The sequence below is a fragment of the Globicephala melas genome, chromosome 11 (genome assembly GCF_963455315.2).
Source record: "Globicephala melas chromosome 11, mGloMel1.2, whole genome shotgun sequence".
NCBI lineage: Eukaryota > Metazoa > Chordata > Mammalia > Artiodactyla > Delphinidae > Globicephala > Globicephala melas.
Genome location: NC_083324.2, coordinates 55,486,070 through 55,512,573, shown reverse-complemented (window position 1 = coordinate 55,512,573; position 26,504 = coordinate 55,486,070). Strand labels below are relative to the sequence as shown.

Below are 26,504 nucleotides of genomic sequence, written 5' to 3'. Positions count from 1 at the left end.
CATTTCCGGTTAACTGCTTTTCACTCTGTATGTGAGGGTCCTTACATGCAGAGATTTCTGAAGGGAGGAAATTAAACCTTTCTCACTAGGGAGAATGCAGCTCTTAGAAAGTAGTTAATGCTGCTGAAGTTGAACATGGACCTACTGTTACTATCAGAGAAACCGCTAGTGATTGTTTTGTTTTTAAGTATTACATTAGAATTTCCCTTTGGCATTTGAAATTAGAGTGGTTCTCTTGCATTGGAAGACGATTCCGCAACTTTTGAGCATAAAATGTTCCTTGAACAACAGTTTGGATATTTCTGTTCCCAATTCATCTCCCTACTGGAAATTTTACATAAGAATGACTTACGTTTTGAGGAGAAACATAAATTTCTATTCTGTTATCATTAACTCTCAGTATATGATCAGGGTCCTTTGGATCCAATTTCAGTTTCTGTGTTTCTTTTTGTGCAGTTTTAGCCATTTGTACAGATTAATATTTCATTGTGATTTTTATTGTTATCAGAGGTCTTCAAAAGAACGGAGGAAAAAAATTTTTAGATACAACAAAACTTATTCTATCTTGTAACTGCTATCAGGTTTCGCTGGGCCACGATCTTATTTTTTCCTCTCTTTTGAAACATTTTGCTATTTTATCATTACTCATCAATTATTTCCAACTATGTTTGAAAGACAAATAATTATTTAAATGGAATAATGATGGAATCACTTAAAAAGAGACAATAGTGAAATATATCATCAATGAACTATTTTTCCTAGTACTACAAGGAGGTCTCTCTCTTTCTCTAACACACATACCAATTAGCTAAAATGGAAGAGAACATTTCTGATTATCTAAAATCCACCAGACATTGTTTTAGGAGCTTTATTTATGTAGATTATATTATTTAAATCTCACAGTATACCAATATATTACTCTTGGATTATCAGTAAAGAAACTGAAGGTCTGAGAATATACAGTGTTTTATATTTTACACTGTCTAGTATAGTAACTTATGCCGTGTAAATATTCTGTGTATTTCAATTAATACATTATACTAATTTGTTCAGGTACAATGTATATTTCAGATCCATATAATATTTTGAATAAAATACATATATATTTAATTAACTATAAAAAAATTGAGCACCTGTACATATGAAAAATGGTCCCTGCCTTGAGGCACATCTTAGCCTTGCAGAGTGCTTACACATATATAGAAGTAACCATAATATCAGTACAAGTTAGAAAGTTCTATAGACTAAGGTGACTATGGATTTGCAAAAGAGGTGGGAATTTCTCCTAGTTGAAGGATGTGTTGGTAGATGGTCTTGTACGTTCATCAGTAGGGAAAAAGTGTACTCCAGAAGAAGGGATTATTTCAAGCACACAGCTGAGCACAGGAAAAAGGGCAGTTTACATGTGGCCAAACAGTTGTAGGTATAAATATAATAACCTGCTCCTCTAGATTTCTGTGTTTTATGCAAATAGCTTTTTAACTACAAAATTTGCTTTTAGATAGCAAGCATTTATTTTCTCTTATATTCATGGGTATTTATCCTTTTTGTTTGTTTTACATGTTCATTGTGAATTAAAATTCTATATTGATAAATTAAATTTCTATACATTTTTCTTTAATGTTAAATGTAACCCTAAAACTTTACAATTAATGTCCATAGCTCTTTGCATTTTTCATTACCACAATATTAAGGTTTCTAAAACATATCTATGAATAAATATTTACATATAATTATTCAATTATGGAATTCCAGATTGAACATTTTTTAAAAATCCAACAGTTGTGCCAATGATTTTTACTAATACACACACATGTATACTTTTGCTCATATCAAAATGATATCTTGACGTAATTTTCTATACAGTTGGCCCTTGAACAACGTGGGTTGGAACTGTGTGAGTCCACTTACATGCAGATTTCAACGAATTCACTTAATAAATATATGGAAAGTTTTGGGGAGATTTGTGACAACTTGAAAAAATTCACAGATGAACTGCATAGCCTAGAAATATTGAAAAAATTAAGAAAAAGGTATGTCATGAATGATTAAAATATATGTAGATACTAGTCTATTTTATCATTTACTGCCATGAAATATGCACAAATCTATTATAAAAAGTTAAAATTTATCAAAATGTATGCAAACACAGATTGTATGTGGAACCATTCATAGTCGAGAGAAATGTAAACAAGCATAAAGATGCAGTATTAAGCCATGATTGCATAAAGATAACTGTGATACATACTGTACTATGGTAATACTTTCCTAGCCATCTCCTGCTGCTGTAGCAGTGAGCCCAAATGTAGTGCACATCTGCTTAAAACGCTGTGACACCAGTCACCTCTACATGAGCACTTCGTCTTTCCACTAAGTTGCATATCACAGTAGAAAGTTCTTTCTCGTGGTTCTCATGTATTTGGTTGGCCAAAAAGTTCATTCGGTTTTAAGTAAAAATAAAAGATGCGTTTTTCATTTTTACCAAGAATTTTATTGAACAATGTATTCACTAACTGAATGAATTTTTTGGCCAGCCCAATATTTTCCATAATATTTACTGCAATACCATAAACCCTGAATAACACCATGGGACCCACAAAGTGCCACTCGTGATGTTGGAAGTGCTCCCAAGAAATAAGTCATGCTTGGTATGTACCATAGATTGAGGTCTGCAGCTGAAGTTGCCACCATTTCAAGATGGGTGAATCCAACCATTGTTTAAAAATAAAAAAGAGAAGGAAAGGAAATTTGTGAAGCCGTCACTGTGGTTACACCAGCATGTGAAAAACCTTGCACTTTTTGTGCAGTACCTTTTTATCTTGAAGATGTGGCCTTAATGTGGGTGCAGGTTTGCTATCAGAAGGACATACCTTAGACTCTAATATGATTCAAGAAAAAGTGAGGTCATTATTTGCCAACTTAAAGCAAATGGAAGGTGAAGGATCTAAAGTTGGAGAATTTAATGCCTGCAAAGGATGGTTGGATAATTTTAGAAAGAGGTTTGGCTTAAAAGGCAAGATAACAGGAGAAGCAGCTTCTGCTGACCAAGAGGCAAGAGACAAGTTCCCAGACACCATTAAATCACTGAGGAGAAAGGATGTCTGCCTGAACAGATTTTTAATGCAAACGAAAGTGCATTCTGGAAAAAAATGCCACAAAGGATATTTGTTAGTAAGCAAAAGAAGCGAGTATCAGGATTTAAAGCAGGAAAGAATAGGCTAACTGTATGATTTTGTGCAAAGGCAGTTGGGTTTATGATCAGGACTGCCCTTATCCATAAAGCTGCAAACCCATAAAACTTGAAGGGAAAAGATAAACAGCAGCTGCCAGTCTTTTGGTTGTACTACAAGAAGAAGGCCTGGATGACAAGAAGCCTTTTTCTGGATTGGTTTCATCTGTGCTTTGTCCCTGAAGTCAGGAAGTACTTTGCCAAGAAGGGACTGCCTTTTAAAGTTCTTCTGATATTAGACAATGCCCCTGGCCACCCAAAACCCCATGAGTTCAACACTGAAGGCGTCAAAGTGGCCTACTTGCCCCCCAAACACAACGTCTCTAATTCAGAGGGTCATAAGGACCTTGTAAGGCTCATTACTCACAGTGCTCTATGGAAAGGATTGTCAACGCTGTGGAAGAGAATCCTGATAGAACGTTGTGAAAGTCTGGAAGGATTATACCATTGAAGATGCCATTGTTGTTATAGAAAAAGTTGTGAAAGCCATCAAGCCTGAAACAATAAATCACTGCTGGAGAAGACTGTGACCAGATGTTGGGCATACTTCACGGGATTTACGATGGAGCCAATCAAGGAAATCATGAAAGAGATTGTGGATAAGGCAAAAAGGGTGGGGGGCAAAGAGTTTCAAGATATGGATCTTGGAGAAATTCAAGAGCTAAGAGACACCACACGAGAGGAATTAACAGATGAGTGCTTCTGAACCAGGGCTAGATGAGGAAGAGGATGTAGAAGAAGCAGTGCCAGAAAACAAATTGACATCAGACAAGCTGGCAGAAGGTTTCCGAATATTCAAGACGGGCTTTGACTTTTTACGACATGGACTCTTCTATGATATGGGCTAAAGCAAAACAACAGGAACCCTTCTACGATACAGGCACTGAAACTAAAGCAAACGGTGGAAGAAGGGTTGGTACCATATAGAAACATTTTTGGAGAAATGAAAAAGCAAAAAAGTCAGACAGAAATTAAGATGTACTTCTGTAAAGCTACACCAAATATGCCTGCCTCTCCTGTCTCCCCTTCCATCTCCTCCACTTTGTCTGCCTCTGCCACCCCTGAGACAGCAAGTCCAACCCCTCCTCCTCTTCCTTCTCTTCGGCCTAGTCAGCATGAAGTTGATGAGGATGAAGATCTTTATGATGATCCACTTCTACTCAATGAATAGTAAATAATCATCTTGCTATACAGTTAATAAACTTATCTGTTGTGTATTATGAGAGTATCTTCATGTGAAAATCGAATACCTGTGTGGCAAGTACTGTATGAGACTTTTTGTGTCCTCATCATCATCAACGCCCAAGTATTCATCATGTAGAACATTGTGTGCAAGGTGTGTTTTGAGGTGGATAGCCTAACCTTATATAGGCATAAGGTGAGTGATGTTTAACATAAAAGTAATAACATGTTAGTTTTCTTACTGTCTTATAACTTTGCTTTCAAAGAATTATATTACCATACAGTATGTCTCTCTTCCTCTCTCTCATAATTGGAGATACTGCATATCAACCTATCATCACAGGTAAGGGTTTTTAAACAAAATGTAACAGTGTTTCCCATCCTATCTTATGAGTATGACTGTACTACTCTATGCCATAAAAATGTGATAACCATTCATTCATTAGTGTATAGGAAAGGCTACTGTGAAACAATCATATCAATTACACTAGGCAACCATAAAGCAGTCATGTTGCTGTTTCTTTGTTAAACATGAATTTCATTTTCACATTATCTTTTAATTTTTGATGTCTAGTGTTAGTAATACATATGACATCTACAGTGTTTTGTATCATAGAAGACATTATTGCTGTAGGTACTGACAGGCAGATGATTCATCTTGTAAACAGATAACTTACAGCACTGATATATACAGTACAGTACTGTAAATGTTTTTTCTCTTACTATTTGCTTAATAACATTTTCTTTTCTCTGGCTTACTTTATTGTAAGAATATAGTGTATAATACATATAACATATAAAATATGTGTTACTCGACTGTTTATGTTATCACTAAGGCTTCCAGTCAACAGTAGGCTATTAGTTGTTAAGTTTTAGGGTAGTCAAAAATTATACGTGGATTTTTCACTGTGCAAGGGGTCTGCACTTTAAATCCACATGTTGTTCAAAGGTCATCTGTTCTCTATTTGATTAGACTCTTCATTATTGCTGAGTCTTTCTCTGATGCACTGTTGGCAGCTCAGGGACCCCAGATGGAGGCAGCAGGCATAAAACTTAGGGATTTGTAGTCAAATGGATCTGCCCCCACTGCATGACCTCATGCAGTGAAGTGCAGATGGAGTACGCCCCTTTTAAAACTATCATGAGGATTAAATAAGATATTGTCTCTATAAAGTCTTTATTACATGTCTGGCTGGTAGTATGGGGTTGGCCAAAAAGTTCGTTAGAGTTTTTCCAAACTTTTTGGCCAGCCCAATAGATGTACACGTAGAGGTAGCTGGGATTTAATTCCAGATCCTACATACTCTAGAGCACATAGGCTGACCATAAGCTGTCTAGAAATGAGATACACTAGATGCTAGCTGGTGGACATCCAACCAGCCATCAGATTTAAGGGAGGAGGTTTGTCAAATAAGTATACCAATCCCTGATGTTACTACTTTTGGATTACTTTGTTTTACTCAACTCTGGGAGCTGAGTTTGTTAGCATTTTGATCAAAAGAACCACTGAAAACACATATCATGGTATGAGAAAGTAGAAAATTCTAACTGTGTAATGTTGCATTTATTTGAATAGGAGTGTAGTTCACTTTTTTGAGGCAGCCATACCTTATTATCTTACAGACAAATCCAAAGCAGATGGCAAAGTTGCTGTGGTGGCCAAGAAAGGGGTAAGATCATGTTTTATTAAATCAAATATACAGACTTCAAATTCAATCTGATTAACACTATTTTTAAAAGAAAATTAAATTAATATTTTAAATCAAAATGACATATAATCAAATTTTTCTTCTAAATGTTAGTTGACACTAAAAATTTAATATTTATAGTTACTTTTATCAATGTTATAGAATTATCAAATATTAGAATAATAGAAAATTGTAAGTTAACAAGTAAACAATTGCTTTTATTTGTACATACTCTCATATACTAAAATATTTTTAATATGTCATGTTATTATAATGTATGGAAAATTCAAATAATTAAAATTCACAGCTTAATATGGACTTTACCTTAAAGTTAAGTAGAGAACAGTATCAGACATTTGTATGAATCTTTTTAATGAAAATTTATAAAGTTAATAGCATTTTAAAAGAATTTTTAAAATTTAACATGTCATTCTATACATTGTGTGTGGAGATATGTTTAACTCTAGTTACTGTCAAAACTGTGATTGGGATAGGTTGAGCCTTGACAGTCTCCTTAAGTGACAATATTCTCGAATAGTAGTTTCTCTCCTTGTGTCCACCACTATCAATGCTTTTCCCACTCCCTTGCCAGCTTTAGATATCACCAATTTTTACATATTTGCCAATATTTGAAAGGAGAAAAATATGCCATTTTTATTTCAATCTGCTGTTATTTATTCTTTTATTTTAGTGAGGTTGAGCATTTTTTATATATTTATTGGACATATTTCTTCTGAAAACTGCCTGTGCATATCCTTGTCCATTTCTTCCATGAGCTTTTTTTACTTTGATTGATTGATTTATAGGTTGAACTGCTTCTTTGGATCTTCATTTCCTTATGAAGGCTCCCCTGTCACATAAAACTTACCTTAGATAAATTTGTATGCTTTTCTCTTTTTAATCTATCTTTTGTTACAGGGGCCCCAACTGAGAGCTTAGAAGAATAGAGGAAAAAGACATTTTTCCTCCCCTACACTAAAACCAGTTATCCGAATACCATTTATTGACTAATAAATAATCTTTCCCTTCTTTACTTTACTGTTTTTCTTTTGTTATCTTCTTTATAGTATATAGTATACCTTCTTCATAATATAACATACGGCATTTAACATGTCAAAATATCTGTTTCTATATCACGTATCTAGTCTTAAAAGAATTCTAAATTGCTATAATTATTGTTTCTCTATGTTTTCTTTAATGTGTGGATTGGTGATCCTTCATTACCCTACTTTTTCAAAAATTGTTTTCATAGTTCTTGCCTGTTTAGTTTTTCAGATTGTATGTATATTATGATGAATTGACATTTTAAAAACCCTTTCTGTTTGGGGAGAGACTGTCCCTCCCAAGACTAGCACAGGGTACATCTTTCATATGGACCAACTAATTCCAAACCCACATCACCCAACTACCTTCTTATCAAATTCTCAAATACCAAGCCAGTATTGCCCCTGCCCTAAATTATCCCAGGCCCAGGTTCCAGCCAATGGAGACCACCCCTCTAGACCAAAGCCTTCCAGAATTATTCAAAGTAGCCAGTCCTAAACTGTTTACCCTACCCTACATTTCCTTTCCCATGGAAACCTCAATAAAGGCACAATTTAAATAGTTTTAACAACATACGGATGAACTTTAGAAATATTTAGTTAATTCTCCCAGGAAAAATTCTGTTGAGGTGATGATTGGTATTGTAGAAAATCTATGTATTCATTTGGAGAGAAATTACATGTTTATAAAGTGAATGCACACACGTAGAAATATGTCTCTTTATCATTTTTTCTTTAGTTTTTTTCAATGTAGAATTTTACATATTTCTAACTAAGGCCTTCCCACATTATTTGTTACTAATTGGAAAAGGATCTCTTTTTTCTAATGAAAAAGAAAATCATTTTTATTTATTTATTTTTGGTTGCATTGGGTCTTCGTTGCTGTATGTGGGCTTTCTCTAGTTGTGGCAAGTGGGGGCTACACTTTGTTGCGGTGTGTGGGCTTCTCATTACAGTGGCTTCTCGTTGCAGAGCTTGGGTTCCAGCCGTGCAGGCTTCAGTAGTTGCAGCACGCAGGCTGCTTCTACTTAGTAGTTGCGGCACGTGGGCCCTAGAGTGGAGGCTCAGTAGTTGTGGTGCACAGGCTTAGTTGCTCCATGGCATGTGGGATCTTCCCGGACCAGGGATCGAACCCTTGTCCCCTGCGTTGGCAGGTGGATTCTTAACCACTCTGCCACCAGGAAGCCCCCTCTAAACTTTTTTAGCTTATATATAGAAAGTATGTATGTATGCATATCTTTTTTTCTAACACTTTATTTTTAGTAATGCCAAGAGTTTAACTTATACCTCTTGAAAGGCAAAATTAATGACCACTTTTCTTGATTTATACATTTATGTATAAGGAATTCAAGCTATTATATTTTCGGATAAAAAAAATTTTCCCCCAAATTATTGCAAAAATTCTTCATAATAAGCAGGAAAATTTCATTAGCCCAATTGCAGAAATCGCTTACATTTTATGAGTAGATGTCTGGATATTTGTGCTAATTAATAAGCTTGCTTATTAACATAGAATTCATGTACTGCAGCTCACTTGATTCACTTAGCTTTATATGCATCTTTCCACAAAGATAAATATTATAATAGATCTCTACGGCTGGCTTCTAGCACCAGGCAGAGAGATACCTCAGGAAAGAATAGTAAGTAGAAGAACCCCTTGGGAAGAGTCACAGTCACGTTTCAAAACTCATTTAATTTCCTTTTGGATTTTACTTTTCTTCACCTTTCCATAGACCAGTGTTCCCAAAACTTGAATCATTCAGGTATTCCATCATCATTTTGCCATTTTCTGTGCTGTTAGTTACTGTAGTTTTCTTTCATTTGATTAACCTTTTTAGTAATTTAATTTTTTTATTGAGGTAAAATTTAAACACCGTGAAATGCACAGACCTTAAGGGTGGAGTTTGATGAGTTTTTCTTAAGTGTATATACCCATGTAACTACCATTCCAGATTAAAATAGAGAACATTTTCATTACCCCAAAAAGTGTCCTAACCAAAATTTTAAGATGTAAATGTACTCTTTTGATGTGAGTTGCATTTTCAAATATATAAATAAATATATATTAATATAGAAAATTGTCCATTTATCACTTTAAATCATCAGCGGAAACCTTCACATAGAAAGTTCTTTTTGTACTAATTTCAGTTTCTCTGTTCTCAAACTCTGTGCCACTCTATGGCAGTATTATGAAACAGCCTTCCAGGGGAGTGATTTTTAACAAGATATTCTTTAGTAACTTAAAAACTAAACCTGCCTGATTAGGTTGCAAGCTAATCTTGAATTAAAATCTATAGGAATTCTGTAGGATAACTATTAGTAGGAAAGTAGTAAAATTAGACAAAATGGATTAATTGTTGATATCCAGAAACTTTTATATACCATTTATGAGAACAAGCAAAGACCCCTTGATTTAGAGTAACTCTTTTCTGGTGTGGATGATTATATTTGTTTCTTAAATAGAAAAGTCTACTATGGGACTTATATATTGGCTTAACCCTGTTTTTGACTTGACTTTCAGTTTATGGATCTGACTTCAATCAAACTGACCTCCTTGTAGGCGCCTCTTGTTTTCAGGGGTTTCAGGTCTGAAGGGGAGTGTTTTGAGAGGTGGAAGTGGTGGGGGGTATCCTAATCCGATGACTTGTCCCAGTGCACTGATTTATCTGAGAAAATTCAAAGTTTAGTTATGCAGACCTGGTACTTGGTAAACAGAAATTCATCTTTATCAGTAATATCCTCTCTTAACTTTTAAGAATTGTTTTCATCCTAATTACTAAAAAACAAAATATCATTTTTAAAATGTCACCATGTATAATAATAGAAGATTGTATTAATTTTTGTTTCTCTGCACATTATGCCCATTTGAAAATTCACTCAAGGTATTAATTCACTTGGAATTCAAGTTTAGTAATACTTAAAATCTAGTGTCACAGATTCCAGAAATTCAAAACTTTTCAACCATAACTCTCCACGTTTTCTATTCTATATTTTAACTTTGAGCCAGAAGGCAATAAAAAGAATTCTACAAAATGTGATTGCTCTTTTGTTAAGATACAAAAACCTTTTCAACTTGAGTCCTACTAATCACATGAAGAGCAGGTGTTGTCCTTTGTTATTTGGGACTAAAGGTTGTATTATGCAGCTTTCTTCAGTTTTGTTGATTATATTCATTACAAGTATAGTCCTTTCTCTCATCCAGACACACAAATTATGACTCCAACATCAAGCTACACACACGATGAATCTGGGTTTCTTCCAAAGTTTGGGATATTTCTCATTCACCGTCACCTTCCTCATCCCATTCCATTAAAACCAAAACCAATCTTACTAATCCATAGAAAAGTGGATATAACATACAAAAGGAATTTGAATGTAGCTATTGCACTAGATATTAAAAATGATCTTTCTATGTCTAATAGAAATAGCTATTGTTTTCCTGTTTGCAGAGGGAAGTTGTTATCATTGGAAAAAGTATGCTAGTGAAAATTAGTAGAATTTACATATAACTTATTAGAATGAATCTATAATTTTAAATTTATAAACATTTGGCTTCTGCCCATAATAGCTTCTTCAAACTTTTTATTTATATTAGACAACACAAGCCTATTTCTTTTCTTTGAAGACACATAAATTATTACTTTAAATTCTTTAAAATTGTAATGACTTTGGGGTGATATTTTTTATGTACTAATACCTTTACTTTGCTTCAAAAATAATTTGCTCTGTTATGAAATATGTATATTAGGTACACATCTTAAATCTGTACTCCCCCACATACTGGGAACACAGTCACCCAGATCAAACAAAGGGAGGTGTATCTTGCATATCCTTCCATGAATCTAGGCTCAAGAATGTCTTTCATTTCAACCTCTGGGATCCTCAGCTGATGTAAAGACTTGGATCCAAATAAAATATTTTAAAGAATAGTCTTTTTTTTTAAAAAAAGTGTGCTGTTGTGCAGAGTCTGTCTATTCCTGTGTAGGGGAGATCATCTTCTTTTGCATGTTGCTGAGGATTAATGTTCAGAATTTGACAGTGATTGTGGGTTAAAGAATCAGGCCAATTATCCTTACTACTCAAGTTGATGGCGAGAAAAGTGGTAAAATAGATAATGAAGGTCTCAAAATTTGTTCTTTAGTCCAGAAAGAATAGTGTAATATGGGTACTATAATCATTGAATGTTCTCTGTACATCGGCTTTTTAGGATTTAATTGAAATACGTAGATTCTAGAAAGTCTTCCTGAGAAATCTTACCTTTTCCCAACATTCCTCTTGCTAAAATATCCAGTGACTTAGGAAAAACTATACACAAATAGGAATTGTTTTCAACAGACTTGGATTTTTAGACAGTGTCCAATTGCAAGTCAAATAATCTAACTTACCAGCTTCATTCAATCGGATAAACAACTGATATAAGTTCTGCTTTTTTCTGATTTCCATGGAACTCTTTCCTCTCTGGACACTCTGTTCCTATTAGTCCTTAGTATTCTGAAGCTCTATATAAATGTGAGTACAATCTGTGCTATTTAAAAAATAATAAACTTCCTGAATTTCTGTGTTCTATCACTGGTATAGCTAGATGGTCAAAGACTGTTTAAAAAAAAAATCAAGTGCAAGACTTCAAAATTTATCAGTGAAGTACATAGTCATATAGTTCCTTGAGGTGTCCTGTTACTTCTGTCCTCAGCCAAGATTGGGAGGTGTTAATAGAAGGCCTTTTCATGCCTTCTGTTTAAGGTGGTCTAGTGGTCAATTTCTATTTTAGGGGAAAATATTCTGTGTCTCAGCTCACTGCTTGACCACACACTCCAGTATTTTTTCTAGTAAGCTCCTCAAAGCAGAGAAATCCACAGTGCTTTAGTGTGAACTTACACATGGCTGAAGAGAGTGCAAGGGACAACTAGATGTTTATAAGTCATGTTGCCAGGGACTGGTCTCTGATATTGTCCAAATCTCACAGGAATACCCCTCTACTGAAGATTGACCAGAGTGAAACATTGGTCATTAGCAGATATCTATGTAAGAAACACTGGATTTGTAGATGATCTGTTGAAATCATGTTTAAATAGGGCTAGAAAATGATCATTTCAACCTTCCTTCGTTTTCAAAGAAGTGTTAAAAACAAATATTATCTGAACCCGAAGACTTAACTTTATTATTGGTACTCTCCAGATACTCAGATTAAGTAATAACCATCTTTTACAATGTTGCATGAAACCAGTTTTCTTCCTTTTCCAAGCATATATTTCCCAGCAGATTTACTAAAGGGGAATGAGAATATTGGCTTTTCCTTCTATATGATGACTTTTGACAAGGAGTTTATGTACATTATTCAAGATACAGATTCATTCTTTTGTCAAAGTAGGCAGCTCTTTACTGATTACTGACTGACAATTATTCTCAAAAGGTTACAAAACATATTTATGTCTTCTATGAGCATAAATTGCTAATCAAAATTTTACAGCCTCAGATTTAGCACAGCTAACAAACTTGTTCTTCTTGCTTAAAGAGATTTTTAATTTTGGGACTTCCCTGGAGGTCCAGTGGTTAACACTCCATGCCTCCACTGCAGGGGGCTTGGGTTCGATCCCTGGTTGGGGAACTAAGATCCTGCATGCCACACGGCCAAAAGAAAAAAAAAAAAGGTTTTCTTTGTTGTTGTTGTTGTTTTGTGTGTGTGTGTGTGTGTGTGTTTTGTTTTACATCTTTATTGGAGTATAATTGCTTTACAATGGTGTGTTAGTTTCTGCTTTATAACAAAGTGAATCAGTTATACATATACATATGTTCCCATATCTCTTCCCTCTTGCGTCTCCCTCCCTCCCACCCTCCCTATCCCACCCCTTTAGGTGGTCACAAAGCACCAAGCTGATCTCCCTGTGCTATGCAGCTGCTTCCCACTAGCTATCTATTTTACGTTTGGTAGTGTATATATGTCCATGCCACTCTCTCGCTTTGTCACAGCTTACCCTTCCCCCTCCCCATATCCTCAAGTCCATTCTCTAGTAGGTCTGTGTCTTTATTCCTGTCTTACCCCTAGGTTCTTCATGACATTTTTTTATTCTTAAATTCCATATATATGTGTTAGCATATGGTATTTGTCTTTCTCTTTCTGACTTACTTCACTCTGTGTGACAGACTCTAGGTCCATCCACCTCATTACAAATAGCTCAATTTCGTTTCTTTTTATGGCTGAGTAATATTCCATTGTAATATGTGCCACATCTTCTTTATCCATTCATCCGATGACGGGCACTTAGGTTGTTTCCATCTCCAGGCTATTGTAAATAGAGCTGCAATGAACATTTTGCTACATGACTCTTTTTGAATTATGGTTTCCTCAGGGTATGTGCCCAGTAGTGGGATTGCTGGGTCATATGGTAGTTCTATTTGTAGTTTTTTAAGGAACTTCCATACTGTTCTCCATAGTGGCTGTACCAATTCACATCCCCACCAGCAGTGCAAGAGTGTTCCCTTTTCTCCACACCCTCTCCAGCATTTATTGTTTCTAGATTTTTTGATGATGGCCATTCTGACTGGTGTGAGATGATATCTCATTGTACTTTGGATTTGCATTTCTCTAATGATTAATGATGTTGAGCATTCTTTCATGTGTTTGTTGGCAGTCTGTATATCTTCTTTGGAGAAATGTCTATTTAGGTCATCTGCCCATTTTTGGATTGGGGTGTTTGTTTTTTTGTTATTGAGCTGCATGAGCTGCTTGTAAATTTTGGAGATTAATCGTTTGTCAGTTGCTTCATTTGCAAATATTTTCTCCCATTCTGAGGGTTGTCTTTTGGTCTTGTTTCTGGTTTCCTTTGCTGTGCAAAAGCTTTGAAGTTTCATTAGGTCCCATTTGTTTATTTTTGTTTTTATTTCCATTTCTCTAGGAGGTGGGTCAAAAAGGATCTTGCTGTGATTTATGTCATAGAGTCTTCTGCCTATGTTTTCCTCTAGGAGTTTGACAGTTTCTGGCCTTACATTTAGGTCTTTAATCCATTTTGAGCTTATCTTTGTGTATGGTGTTAGGGAGTGATTAATCTCATATTTTTACATGTACCTGTCCAGTTTTTCCAGCACCACTTATTGAAGAGGCTCTCCTTTCTCCATGGTACATTCCTGCCTCCTTTATCAAAGATAAGGTGACCATATGTGCATGGGTTTACCTCTGGGCTTTCTATCCTGTTCCACTGATCTATTTCTGTTTTTGTGCCAGTACCAAACTGTCTAGATTACTGTAGCTTTGCAGTGTAGTCTGAAGTCAGGGAGCCTGATTCCTCCAGGTCCGTTTTTCACTCTCAAGATTGCTTTGGCTGTTCGGGGTCTTTTGTGTTTCCATACAAATTGTGAAATTTTTTGTTCTAGTTCTGTGAAAAATGCCAGTGGTAGTTTGATAGGGATTGCATTGAATCTGTAGATGGCTTTGGGCAGTAGAGTCATTTTCACAATGTTGATTCTTCCAATCCAAGAACATGGTATATCTCTCCTTCTATTTGTATCATCTTTCTTTTATCAGTGTCTTATAATTTTCTTCATAGAGGTCTTTTGTCTCCTTACATAGGTTTATTCCTAGATATTTTATTCTTCTTGTTGCAGTGGTAAATGGGAGTGTTTTCTTGATTTCACTTTCAGATTTTTCATCATTACTGTATAGGAATGCCAGAGATTTCTGTGCATTACTTTTGTATCCTGCTACCTTACCAAATTCATTGATTACTCTAGTAGTTTTCTGGTAGCATCTTTAGGATTCTCTATGTATAGTATCATGTCATCTGCAAACAACGACAGTTTTACTTCTTCTTTTCCGATTTGGATTCCTTTTATTTCCTTTTCTTCTCTGATTGCTGTGGCTAAAACTTCCAAAACTATGTTGAATAAGAGTTGTGAGAGTGGGCAACCTTGTCTTGTTCCTGATCTTAGTGGAAATGCTTTCAGTTTTTCACCACTGAGGACGATGTTGGCTGTGGGTTTGTCATATATGGCCTTTATTATGTTGAGGAAAGTTCCCTCTATGCCTACTTTCTGCAGGGTTTTTATCATAAATGGGTGTTGAATTTTGTCGAAAGCTTTTTCTGCATCTATTGAGATGATCATATGGTTTTTCTCCTTCAATTTGTTAATATGGTGTATCACGTTGATAGATTTGCGTATATTAAAGAATCCTTGCATTCCTGGAATAAACCCCACTTGATCATGGTGTATGATCCTTTTAATGTGCTGTTGGATTCTGTTTGCTAGGATTTTGTTGAGGATTTTTGCATCTATGTTCATCAGTGATATTGGCCTGTAGTTTTCTTTCTTTGTGACATCCTTGTCTGGTTTTGGTCAGAGGGATGGTGGCCTTGTAGAATGAGTTTGGGAGTGTTCCTCCCTCTGCTATATTTTGGAAGAGTTTGAGAAGGATAGGTGTTAGCTCTTCTTTAAATGTTTGATAGAATTCGCCTGTGAAGCCATCTGGTCCTGGGCTTTTGTTTGTTGGAAGATTTTTAATCACAGTTTCAATATCAGTGCTTGTGATTGGTCTGTTCATATTTTCTATTTCTTCTTGATTCAGTCTTGGCAGTTGTGCATTTCTAAGAATTTGTCCATTTCTTCCAGGTTGTCCATTTTATTGGCATAGAGTTGCTTGTAGTAATCTCTCATGATCTTTTGTATTTCTGCAGTGTCAGTTGTTACTTCTCCTTTTTCATTTCTAATTCTATTGATTTGAGTCTTCTCCCTTTTTTTCTTGATGAGTCTGGCTAATGGTTTATCAATTTACTTTATCTTCTCAAAGAACCAGCTTTTAGTTTTATTGATCTTTGCTGTTGATTCCTTCATTTCTTTTTCATTTATTTCTGATCTGATCTTTATGATTTCTTTCCTTCTGCTAACTTTGGGGTTCTTCTGTTCTTCTTTCTCTAATTGCTTTAGGTGCAAGATTAGGTTGTTTATTTGAGATGTTTCCTGTTTCTGAAGGTAGGATTGTATTGCTATAAACTTCCCTCTTAGAACTGCTTTTGCTGCATCCCATAGGTTTTGGGTCGTCGTGTCTCCATTGTCATTTGTTTCTAGGTATTTTTTGATTTCCTCTTTGATTTCTTCAGTGATCACTTCGTTATTAAGTAGTGTATTGTTTAGCCTCCATGTGTTTGTATTTTTTACAGATCTTTTCCTGTAATTGATATCTAGTCTCATAGCATTGTGGTCGGAAAAGATACTTGATACAATTTCAATTTTCTTAAATTTACCAAGGCTTGATCTGTAACCCAAGATATGATCTATCCTGTAGAATGTTCCATGAGCACTTGAGAAAAATGTGTATTCTATTGTTTTTGGATGGAATGTCCTATATATATCAATTAAGTTCATCTTGTTTAATGTATCATTTAAAGCTTGTGTTCCCTTATTTATTTTCATTTTGGTTGATCTGTCCATGGGTGAAAGTGGGGTGTTAAAGCCCCCTACCATGAACGTGTTACTGTCGATTTCCCCTTTTATGGCTGTTAGTATTTGCCTTATGTATTGAGTTGCTCCTGTGTTGGGTGCATAAATATTTACAATTGTTATATCTTCTTCTTGGATCAATCCCTTGATCATTATGTAGTGTCCTTCTTTGTCTCTTTTAATAGTCTTTATTTTAAAGTTTATTTTGTCTGATATGAGAATTGCTCCTCCAGCTTTCTTTTGGTTTCCGTTTGCATGGAATATCTTTTTCCATCCCCTTACTTTCAGTCTGTATGTGTCTCTAGGTCTGAAGTGGGTCTCTTGTAGACAGCATATATAGGGGTCTTGTTTTTGTATCCATTCAGCCAGTCTGTGTCTTTTGGTGGGAGCATTTAATCCATTTACATTTAAGGTAATTATTGATATGTATGGTCCTTTTCCCATTTTCTTAATTGTTTTGGGTTTGTTATTGTAGGTCTTTTCCTTCTCTTGTGTTTCTTGCCTAGAGAAGATCCTTTAGCATTTGTTGTAAAGGTGGTTTGGTGGTGCTGAACTCTCTCAGCTTTTGCTTGCCTATAAAGGTTTTAATTTCTCCATCAACTCTGAATGAGATCCTTGTTGGGTAGAGTAATCTTGGTTGTAGGTTTTTCTCCTTCATCACTTTAAATATGTCCTGCCAGTCCCTTCTGGATTGCAGAGTTTCTGCTGAAAGATCAGCTGTTAACCTTATGGGGATTCCTTTGTGTGTTATTTGTTGTTTTTCCCTTGGTGCTTTTTTTTTTTTTTTTTTTTAAGAGGTGTGCGGGCCTCCCACCGCTGTGGCCTCTCCTGCCATGGAGCACAGGCTCCAGACGCGCAGGCCCAGTGGCCATGGCCCACAGGCCCAGCCGCTCCATGGCATGTGGGATCCTCCTGGACTGGGGCACGAACCCATGTCCCCTGCATCGGCAGGCAGACTCCCAACCACTGTGCCACCGGGGAACCCCCCTTGCTGCTTTTAAAATGTTTTCTTTGTATTTAATTTTTGACAGTTTGATTAATATGTGTCTTGGCGTGTTTCTCCTTGGATTTATCCTGTATGGGACTCTCTGTGCTTCCTGGACTTGATTAACTCTTTCCTTTCCCATTAGGGAAGTTTTCAACTATAATCTCTTCAAGTATTTTCTCAGTCCCTTTCTTTTTCTCTTCTTCTTCTGGAACCCCTATAATTCGAATGTTGGTGCATTTAATGTTGTCCCAGAGGTCTCTGAGACTGTCCTCAGTTCTTTTCATTCTTTTTTCTTTATTCTGCTCTGCAGTAGTTATTTCCACTATTTTATCTTCCAGGTCACTTATCCGTTCTTCTGCCTCAGTTATTCTGCTATTGATCCCATCTAGAGTATTTTTAATTTCACTTATTGTGTTGTTCATCATTGCTTGTTTCGTCTTTAGTTCTTCTAGGTCCTTGTTAAATGTTTCTTGCATTTTGTCTATTCTATTTCCAAGATTTTGGATCATCTTTACTATCATTATTCTGAATTGTTTTTCAGGTAGGCTGCCTATTTCCTCTTCATTTGTTAGGTCTGGTGGGTTTTTATATTGCTCCTTCATCTGCTATGTGTTTTTCTGTCTTTTCATTTTGCTTATCTTACTGTGTTTGGGGTCTCCTTTTGCAGGCTGTTCATGGTTCCCGTTGTTTTGGGTGCCTGTCCCTGGTGGAGGGGACTAGTGCCTGTGTTCTGGTGGAAGAGGCTGGATCTTGTCTTTCTGGTGGGAAGGTCCACGTCTGGTGGTGTGTTTTGGGGTGTCTGTGGACTTATTTTGGTTTTAGACAGCATCTCTGCTACTAGGTGGGGTTGTGTTCCTGTCTTGCTAGTTTGGCATAGGGTGTCCAGCACTGTAGCTTGCTGGTCATTGAGTGAAGCTGGGTCTTGGTGTTGAGATGGAGATCTCTGGGAGATTTTTGCCGTTTGATATTATGTGTAGCTGGGAGGTCTCTTGTGGACCAGTGTCCTGAAGTTGGGTCTCCCACCTTAGAGGCACAGCACTGGCTCTTGGCTGCAGCACCAAGAGCCTTTCATCCAGATGGCTCAGAATAAAAGGGAGAAAAAGTAGAAAGAAAGAAAGAAGGAAAGAAAGAAGATAAGATAAAATAAAGTTATTAAAGTAAAAATAATTATTAAGAAAAAAAATTTTTTTAAAGAAAAGAAAACGGGTGCTTCCCTGGTGGCGCAGTGGTTGAGAGTCCGCCTGCCGATGCAGGGGACACGGGTTCATGCCCAGGTCCTGGAAGATCCCACATGCCGTGGAGTGGCTGGGCCGGTGAGCCATGGCCACTGAGCCTGCGCGTCCGGAGCCTGTGCTCCGCAAGGGGAGAGGCCACGACAGTGAGAGGCCCGCGTACAGCAAAACAAACAAACAAACAACAACAAAAAACGGACTGAAAGAACCATAGGACAAATGGTGAAAGCAAAGCTCTAGGGACAAAATCTCACAGAGAAGCATACACATACTCACAAAAAGAGGAAAAGGGGAAAAAATAATAAATCTTGCTCTCAAAGCCCACCTCCTCAATTTGGGATGATTCGTTGTCTATTCATGTATTCCACAGCTGCAGGGTACATCAAGTTGATTGTGGAGCTTCAATCCGCTGCTTCTGAGGCTGCTGGGAGAAATTTCCCTTTCTCTTCTTTGTTCGCACAGCTCCCGGGGCTCAGCTTTGGATTTGGCTACGCCTCTGTTTGTAGGTCGCCGGAGGGCGTCTGTTCTTCGCTCAGGCAGGACGTGGTTAAAGGAGCAGCTGCTTCGGGGACTCTGGCTCACTCAGGCCATGGGGTGGGAGGGGTGCGGATGCGGGGCGAGTCTGCGGCGGCAGAGGCCAGTGGGACGTTGCACCAGCCTGAGGCACGCCGTGCGTTCTCCCGGGGAAGTTGTCCCTGGATCCTGGGACCCTGGCAGTGGCAGGCTGCACAGGCTCCCCGGAAGGGAGGTGTGGATAGTGACCTGTGCTCGCACACAGGCTTCTTGGTGGCGCCAGCAGCAGCCTTGGCGTCTCATGCCCGTCTCTCGGGTCCGCGCTGTTAGCCGCGGCTCGCGCCCGTCTCTGCAGCTCCTTTAAGCAGCGCTCTTAATCCCCTCTCCTCGCGCACCAGGAAACAAAAGAGGGAATAAAAAGTCTTGCTTCTTCCTTCTTCGTCAGGTCCAGACTTTTTCCCCCGGACTCCCTCCCGGCTAGCCGTGGTGCACTAACCCCCTGCAGGCTGTGTTCACGCTGCCAACCCCAGTCCTCTCCCTGCACTCCGACCAAAGCCCCGTCCACCCCAGCGGGTAAGCAGACAAGCCTCTCAGGCTGGTGAGTGCCGGTCGGCACTGATCCTCTGTGCAGGAATCTCTCTGCTTTGCCCTCCGCACCCCTGTTGCTGTGCTCTTCTTCGCTGCTCCGATGCTTTTCCCCTCCGCCACCCGCAGTCTCCGCCCGCGAAGGGGCTTCCTAATGTGTGGAAACTTTTCCTCCTTCACAGCTCCCTCCCACTGGTGCAGGTCCTGTCCCTATTCTTTTGTCTCTGTTTATTCTTTTTTCTTTTGCCCTACCCAGGTACGTGGGGACTTTCTTGCCTTTTGGGAGGTCTGAGGTTTTCTCCAGCGTTCAGTAGGTGTTCTGTAGGAGTTGTTCCACGTGTAGATGTATTTCTGGTGTATCTGTGGGGAGGAAGGTGATGTTCGCGTCTTACTCTTACGCCATCTTCCCCCAAAGCTCTGGTTGGCACTTTAATCTTGGACTTCCTAGTCTCCGGAACTTGTCTTCGTGTGGTCACCATCAGTGACTGGTCTGGGTCCTCAACTGCTCCCCAACATCAGGGGTCTCTGCTAGTGTTGGAGGGTCTCCTGCAGAGGCGGGGGGTGGCTGTGGCTCACTGTGGGGACAAGGACACTGGCAGCAGAAGTTCTGGGAAGTACTCCTTGGTGTGAGCCAAAAAAAGGTTTTTAATTTAGATGAATAGTGGCTTAAGGAAATGGGCAATATCAAGTCAGTTTATGCAGATTATATTAATCTGATATAAACACAATTCTTACACATTTTCTGTCCTTTGCAGTAAAAGGCAGTTCTCTCATTTGCCATTCTAGTCCACAATGCTAATTATTTTTTTTCAGTAAATGGCATATGCTGTCTATACATACACCTCTTTGTTTTTATGTCCAAGGAAAGAATTAATACTTGCTTTGTTTTCTTTAAAATCAGTGACACTTGTATAGCAATATATTTGTGTGGATGGGTGTGGGCTAGATCAGTGCCTGGAAAACTGTAGAGTCACCTGAAGAGCTTATTTAAGTACAGATTCCAGGCCCCACCCACAGAGTTTCTGATTTGGTATGCATGGGATGGGCATGAGTATTTGCATTTCTAACAAGCTCTCAGATGTTGCTGATTGTGTCATGTTGTGGCTCTTGTTCTGAATAGCATTGGACTGGACAACATAGGAGAATCAGCTGTGCAACACAGGAAGAGAAGGGGAAGAGATAGATTAGATAAAGTAATCTTCAGTGTCTACTTGTACTGGGTTGGATAGTAGCCTCCGAAAGATACGTCCACCAGGAACCTCAGAATGTGACCTTATTTGAAATAAGGATCTTTGCAAATCCTTTGGATGAGGATTTTGAGATGAGCTCATCCTGGATAATATGGGCCATCAATCCAACGATAAGTGTTCTTATGAGACAGACATCTATCCTTCAGAACTGTAAGACAATAATTTTCTGATGCTTTACCAAATCTGTGGTAATTTGTTATGGCAGATTTGGGAAACTAATACACTACCAAAGTCCAGCCATATCAAAGTGCCAAGTTCCCTCTGTCGTATGGTCTAAGAAAAAAGGGTAGAGTTCTGACACTGACCTGGTGGACTAGTATAACAATGAAACAGTGACTGAACATCAACTAATTGCCAAACACTGTTGGATACTTCCTGGCATGTTGTGTAATTAATCTTCCCTCAAATGCCTTGAGGTAGTTATTTTTTTAGCATTATTTAACTAAAGAAGACCCTGAAATGCAGAATGGTCATTTAGTCAGAAAATATTTATTACGTGTCTACCTTACGCCAGGCTCTTGCTGGATGTTACAGTAGTCAGTGACTTACCAAAGGTGATCCCACTTGTAGGTGCCAGAGTCAGCATCCAGATCCAGACCCTCTCCTTCCAGATGCAGTGCCCTTCTCCATCCATCATACGTTGTCAAAGCCTGGAGCAGGAAAGCACAGGGCGTTTGGCAAATACTGACTAGTCCATTTTGGCTGCTATGCAGTATTTAACAAAGGAGAAAAGGAATTTATTATGACCAGCACAACTCACTGTAATTTATGGTAGTCGTCTAGCAGTATTTCTTTCTATTAGTACCTATAAAGCAGTTTTCACTTTGTTACCTGAATTTCATTTCCACTTGTGACCAGCCTTTCAATTCATACTCAAGTATGCATGTAATATAAGCTGATCCTTAATAACAAGATAGAAATAATAGCATTACATTGTCTTTGGAGATATAGTTCAATGATTTAGACAACAGTATTTCTATACGTATTTTTTACCATATAGATATATAACAGTCCTGGAAAAACTATTTGAATATTACCTTGAGGTTGAAGATCACAAAAAGAAGATCACTTACTCTTTAGCATCATAATAATATGAATTCCCTGAATGTTTCATACAAACTTCCCCTGAGTGATTATTAGGATATAATTTTTTATGAGAAGTAAATTAAAATATCCCCTTTTAACTGTAAATTCATCAGTTTCTACTTGTAATTCTGTTTCTCTGTATATTTTAAGGCTAAGATTTTGGTATATACAGGTTCAGGACTATTATATTTTGGGGGTAGATTGTTTCTTTTAGCATTAAGTAATAACCTTTTTATCTCTGATTATGCTTTTTGCCTTAATATCTGGTTTTTTCTACCAGTAATACTGTAGCAGTATTCCCTTTGTTAATAATCATTGATATATTGTATCTCCTTACTTTCAATTTTTCCATGTCACTGCATTAAAAAAATTTTTTACCTTCATTGAGATATAACTTAGTCAGTCCTTTAAATTGTAAAATCCAGTGTTTCTTAGTATATTCACAGTTGTCAACCAATACCACTATCTAATTTCAGAACACTTTTTCATACCACCAAAAGAGAACCTGATATTCATTAGGAATCGCTGCCCATTTCTACATCCCCTCAGTCCCTGGCAATCACTAATCTACTTCTGTCTCTATGGATTTGCCTTTTCTGGACATTTCAGATAAATGAAATCATACAACGTGGCGTTTTGTGTCTGACTTTTTTTCAACTTTTCACTTACCGTAATGATTTCAAGATTCATCCACGTTGTAGTATGTGTCAGTACTTCACTATTTTTAAAGGCTGAGTAATATTTCATTACATGGATATATCACATATCTATCCATTGATGGATATTTGGGTTGTTTCTACTTTTTTGGCTATTATGAATAATGCTGTTATGCACATTCATAGTTTCATAATTATGACCAAATATAATTTTTTACATGGACGTATGTTTTCATTTCTCTTGGACATATACCTAGAAGTGGAATTGCTGCATCATGGGGTAACTCTCCATTTAACATATTGAGGAACTGTCAAACAGTATTCCAAAATGGCTCCACCATTTCACATTCCCACCAGCAATGTATGAGTGTTCCAGTTCCTCCACATCCTTCATCTTGTCCTTGCTTAGACATTAAAACCCCAGTCCCAAGCCCTTTTGGCCCTTTTCTGGTATAAATTCTCTGTGGGTCTTCACCATGTCAGTTCCCACCTGTATAGCTTTGCATTCCACATGTTTCTGGCATCTGAATATTTCTTTTTCTTTCTTTAAAGATCATATATGAATGAAAATATAAAAGTAGTTTTACTTAGTATTTTTGTGTATTTGTGGAAGGTGAGGAAGGGAGAGTGGATATAGGGGGTAGGCATTTGTACTGAATGAGTCGACCATTCCTAGAAGTTGAGCAGGTCAGTGGAATTGCAGTGATGATGAAGTGGCTGACTTAGAATTACATATGTTGTTTAGGGCTGGGGACCAGAGTTTTTCTTCTGGGCTAACTTACTCAGACCATATAGGATCCATTATTATGCTGAACTCATCGTATCCCATATGAACTAACTGATCTTTTTGTGTTGTTACTTTACAGATGCAAGTTTCCAAAAATAATACTCAAAAGAAAAAGCCTAAATTTAGGAAAAGGTATGCTTTTTTAAATTAAAAACTATTATGATAAAATTGAAATATATATATATTGGGTTTAATTTTTATATGACATTTCCCCCTGGTTCTTAATTTTGTTTCTCTAGGGAAATACGTTTTAAATTTTCTAAAAGAATTAATAAAATGATAAGTAGTAGGCTTAGAATTATGGAGAAAGTTTTATGTTAGTACAAATGTGTTGAACTATAAGTTTCAAAGATTAATATCATGTGAGCAACCAGATAAGAAGCAGGTTTTTAGTTTAAAAATAGGTAATGCAAACCAGAAATAAGCCTTTATAATAAGTCACTGATGACAAGTTTTAGTGTTTATCACTGAACCAGCCATACAGGTTATTTATTTTTTTAATGAATAGTAATCAGTGTTATGTGAAAAGGAGTCCTACTCAAAGACAAAGACTGGCCTAATATGACAGTCCTTCTCTTCTTTGTCCTTTTTTAGAAGATGAATAATTAAATTTTTAAAAAGGACTTTCACTTCCTAATCTTGACACTTCACAGTAACCTCATCAAATAGATAGGGGTATATCATAATTATCTCCACCTAAAAGATGAAGAATTTGTGCCTTAAAGAATTTAAGTGACTTTCTCAAGATCTGGTTAGAGAAAATGCGTTTGAACAGATGTTTTCTGACTCTAAATCAGCAACATGGTGTAGTGGGAAAAGCATGGATTTTGCAGTCTGACAGAATTTAGTACTGTCACGTTCAACCATTTTCCTATGTTGTCAAATTTCTTAGTTCCTCTGAGTAACAATTGGTAGGTTTTTGGAGGGAGGATTACACGAAAAAGGCTGTGTAAGGTGCTGGGTAGATTACTAGTGGTTTTCACCTAGTGAGAGCTCAGATCAGTATTATTTTGTTTTTCACTGTCTTACTTACTGTGTACAACAACAAAGAAAAAGTACCCCAAGTTAGGAAATATATACTCATAATTTACAGTTACCAATGAATATGCATGAACAGTTATTTAAATATACATGCCTGATCTTTTGAAAATAAATCTGTCAAATTCTTTTTCTAGGAAAGCTATTTTAAAATCATCTTTTGAAAATGTTTGTTCAGATGATGCCTTATCAAAGGAAAACATGGGTATGTGAAGGCCTGTCCTGCTTTTAGTTCTTTTACCTGTATTTAATTTCACCACATATAATTGTATTCCTTTGAAGAAAAAAAAATGTACATGTATACATATATGAGAAACATTAGTGGGTTTTTGGTATTGATTTACATACTAGGGATTTTCAATTGTCTTCAGGTTTCTATTCCCTCGAATTAAATTTTCTCTGGCTTTGTCATATATTTAATTTTTTAAAATAAAGCATCAGCAGTTGTGGAAGGAAATACCAGCATCAATACGCTTCAATCCAGACTTATCTATTCCACATTTATTGGGGTCCTAGGGGTGCCAAAGGGGGAGAAGGAAGAAAAGCAGCAGCCTAGGGCTTCCAGCTGAATTAATTGCCATTGGAGTTAGACCACAGTAGGGAGAATGTCGCCTGCAGGGAGAAGGTATTCACTTTCAAAAGCACTTTACTTTTCCTACATTTTCGTTGGTCTTGAAAAGCAGGCACATGCTTGTTTGCTAGGTGGAACTTTGGCAGCCATACAAAGAGGTTTCAAAGCCAGTTAAACCCAGAGAAGTCATTGTGCCACACTCCCTCTCCTTGAAGCCACTCCAAGACCCTACGGGGCTCTCATTTCCATTGGCTAAATACGCCATTTGTTTTCAGTCTCAGTAAAAGAAAGGAAAGCAGGCAGAGGAAGGACGAGGTAGGTTTTTTTTTTTTTTTTGCGCGGTACGCGGGGCTCTCACTATTGTGGCCTCTCCTGTTGCGGAACACAGGCTCCGGACGCGCAGGCTCAGTGGCCATGGCTCACGGGCCTAGCTGCTCCGCGGCATGTGGGATCTTCCCGGACCGGGGCACAAACCCGTGTCCCCCACATCGGCAGGCGGACTCTCAACCACTGCACCACCGGGGAAGCCCAAGGTAGTTATTTTTTAAAAAGAAATTTCTTTGGCTCCTCTCCTAAACCACTACAAAATTCTGTTGTTTCTATCTCTTCTTAAACTTATTCTGCTACTGCTTTCCCGCTATTTAAGGTGCTTTTTTTCTTTTTTGGTTATTTTGTTCCTTTGCCTCACATGATCAGTTCAGATATTCCTGTAGAAATATCAAAAGTCATTTTAGACCTAGGCTGAGTTACCACCAGGTGACCCTGATAGTACAGCTGGATCCTTCTCCTCTCCAACTAGCACAGGATCCTACAGAAGAAATTCATGCCTGCCAGGAATCCACTGACTGGAAATGACTCTTCCATGTAAATGAGTGAACACATCTCAGTAGTCTTCCACTAAAGGGAAGCCCTGTCAGTAGTCTCATGTTCTGTATGGCTCTGAAAGTCTCAGTAGTTAATTGTTAAAATAGTTTACCTGATCAGTGTTCCACTCCTCAATCCCATTTGAACTAAAGAACAGAAACATCTAGTCTTCTGTGTTCTTTGTAAGAGCTGACTACTTCCTGAAAGAGTAGTTCTTTTTCAGTAGTTTGTACCCTCCTCAAATTTTTTACCCACTACCCATATTTCTGTGGATCCCTTGATGCAGGCCTCTGAGATCTCTCATTTCTTCTTAGCTTAAGGTAGGATCAGTCCTAGATCGAGCAACAGAGGAAAATTATACCG

At 37.5% G+C, this 26,504-nt stretch overlaps 1 protein-coding gene across 7 annotated transcripts in view; it reads left to right on the top strand.

Moving 5' to 3' along the window:
• ZCWPW2 (zinc finger CW-type and PWWP domain containing 2) overlaps nt 1-26,504 on the top strand; it is a 139,991-nt gene that overhangs the window by 103,935 nt on the left and 9,552 nt on the right. For 4 of the 7 annotated variants that reach the window (XM_060307383.2, XM_030830018.2, XM_060307384.2 and 1 more), the window contains exons 5-7: nt 6,035-6,081; nt 23,748-23,800; nt 24,844-24,911. The exons of 1 other annotated variant lie outside the window; for it this stretch is intronic. In XM_060307383.2, the coding sequence (XP_060163366.1) occupies nt 6,035-6,081; nt 23,748-23,800; nt 24,844-24,911 (168 nt within the window). The remainder of the gene's footprint in view (nt 1-6,034; nt 6,082-23,747; nt 23,801-24,843; nt 24,912-26,504) is intronic. 2 more of the 7 variants (XM_060307387.1, XM_060307385.1) reach the window with 1 other exon arrangement.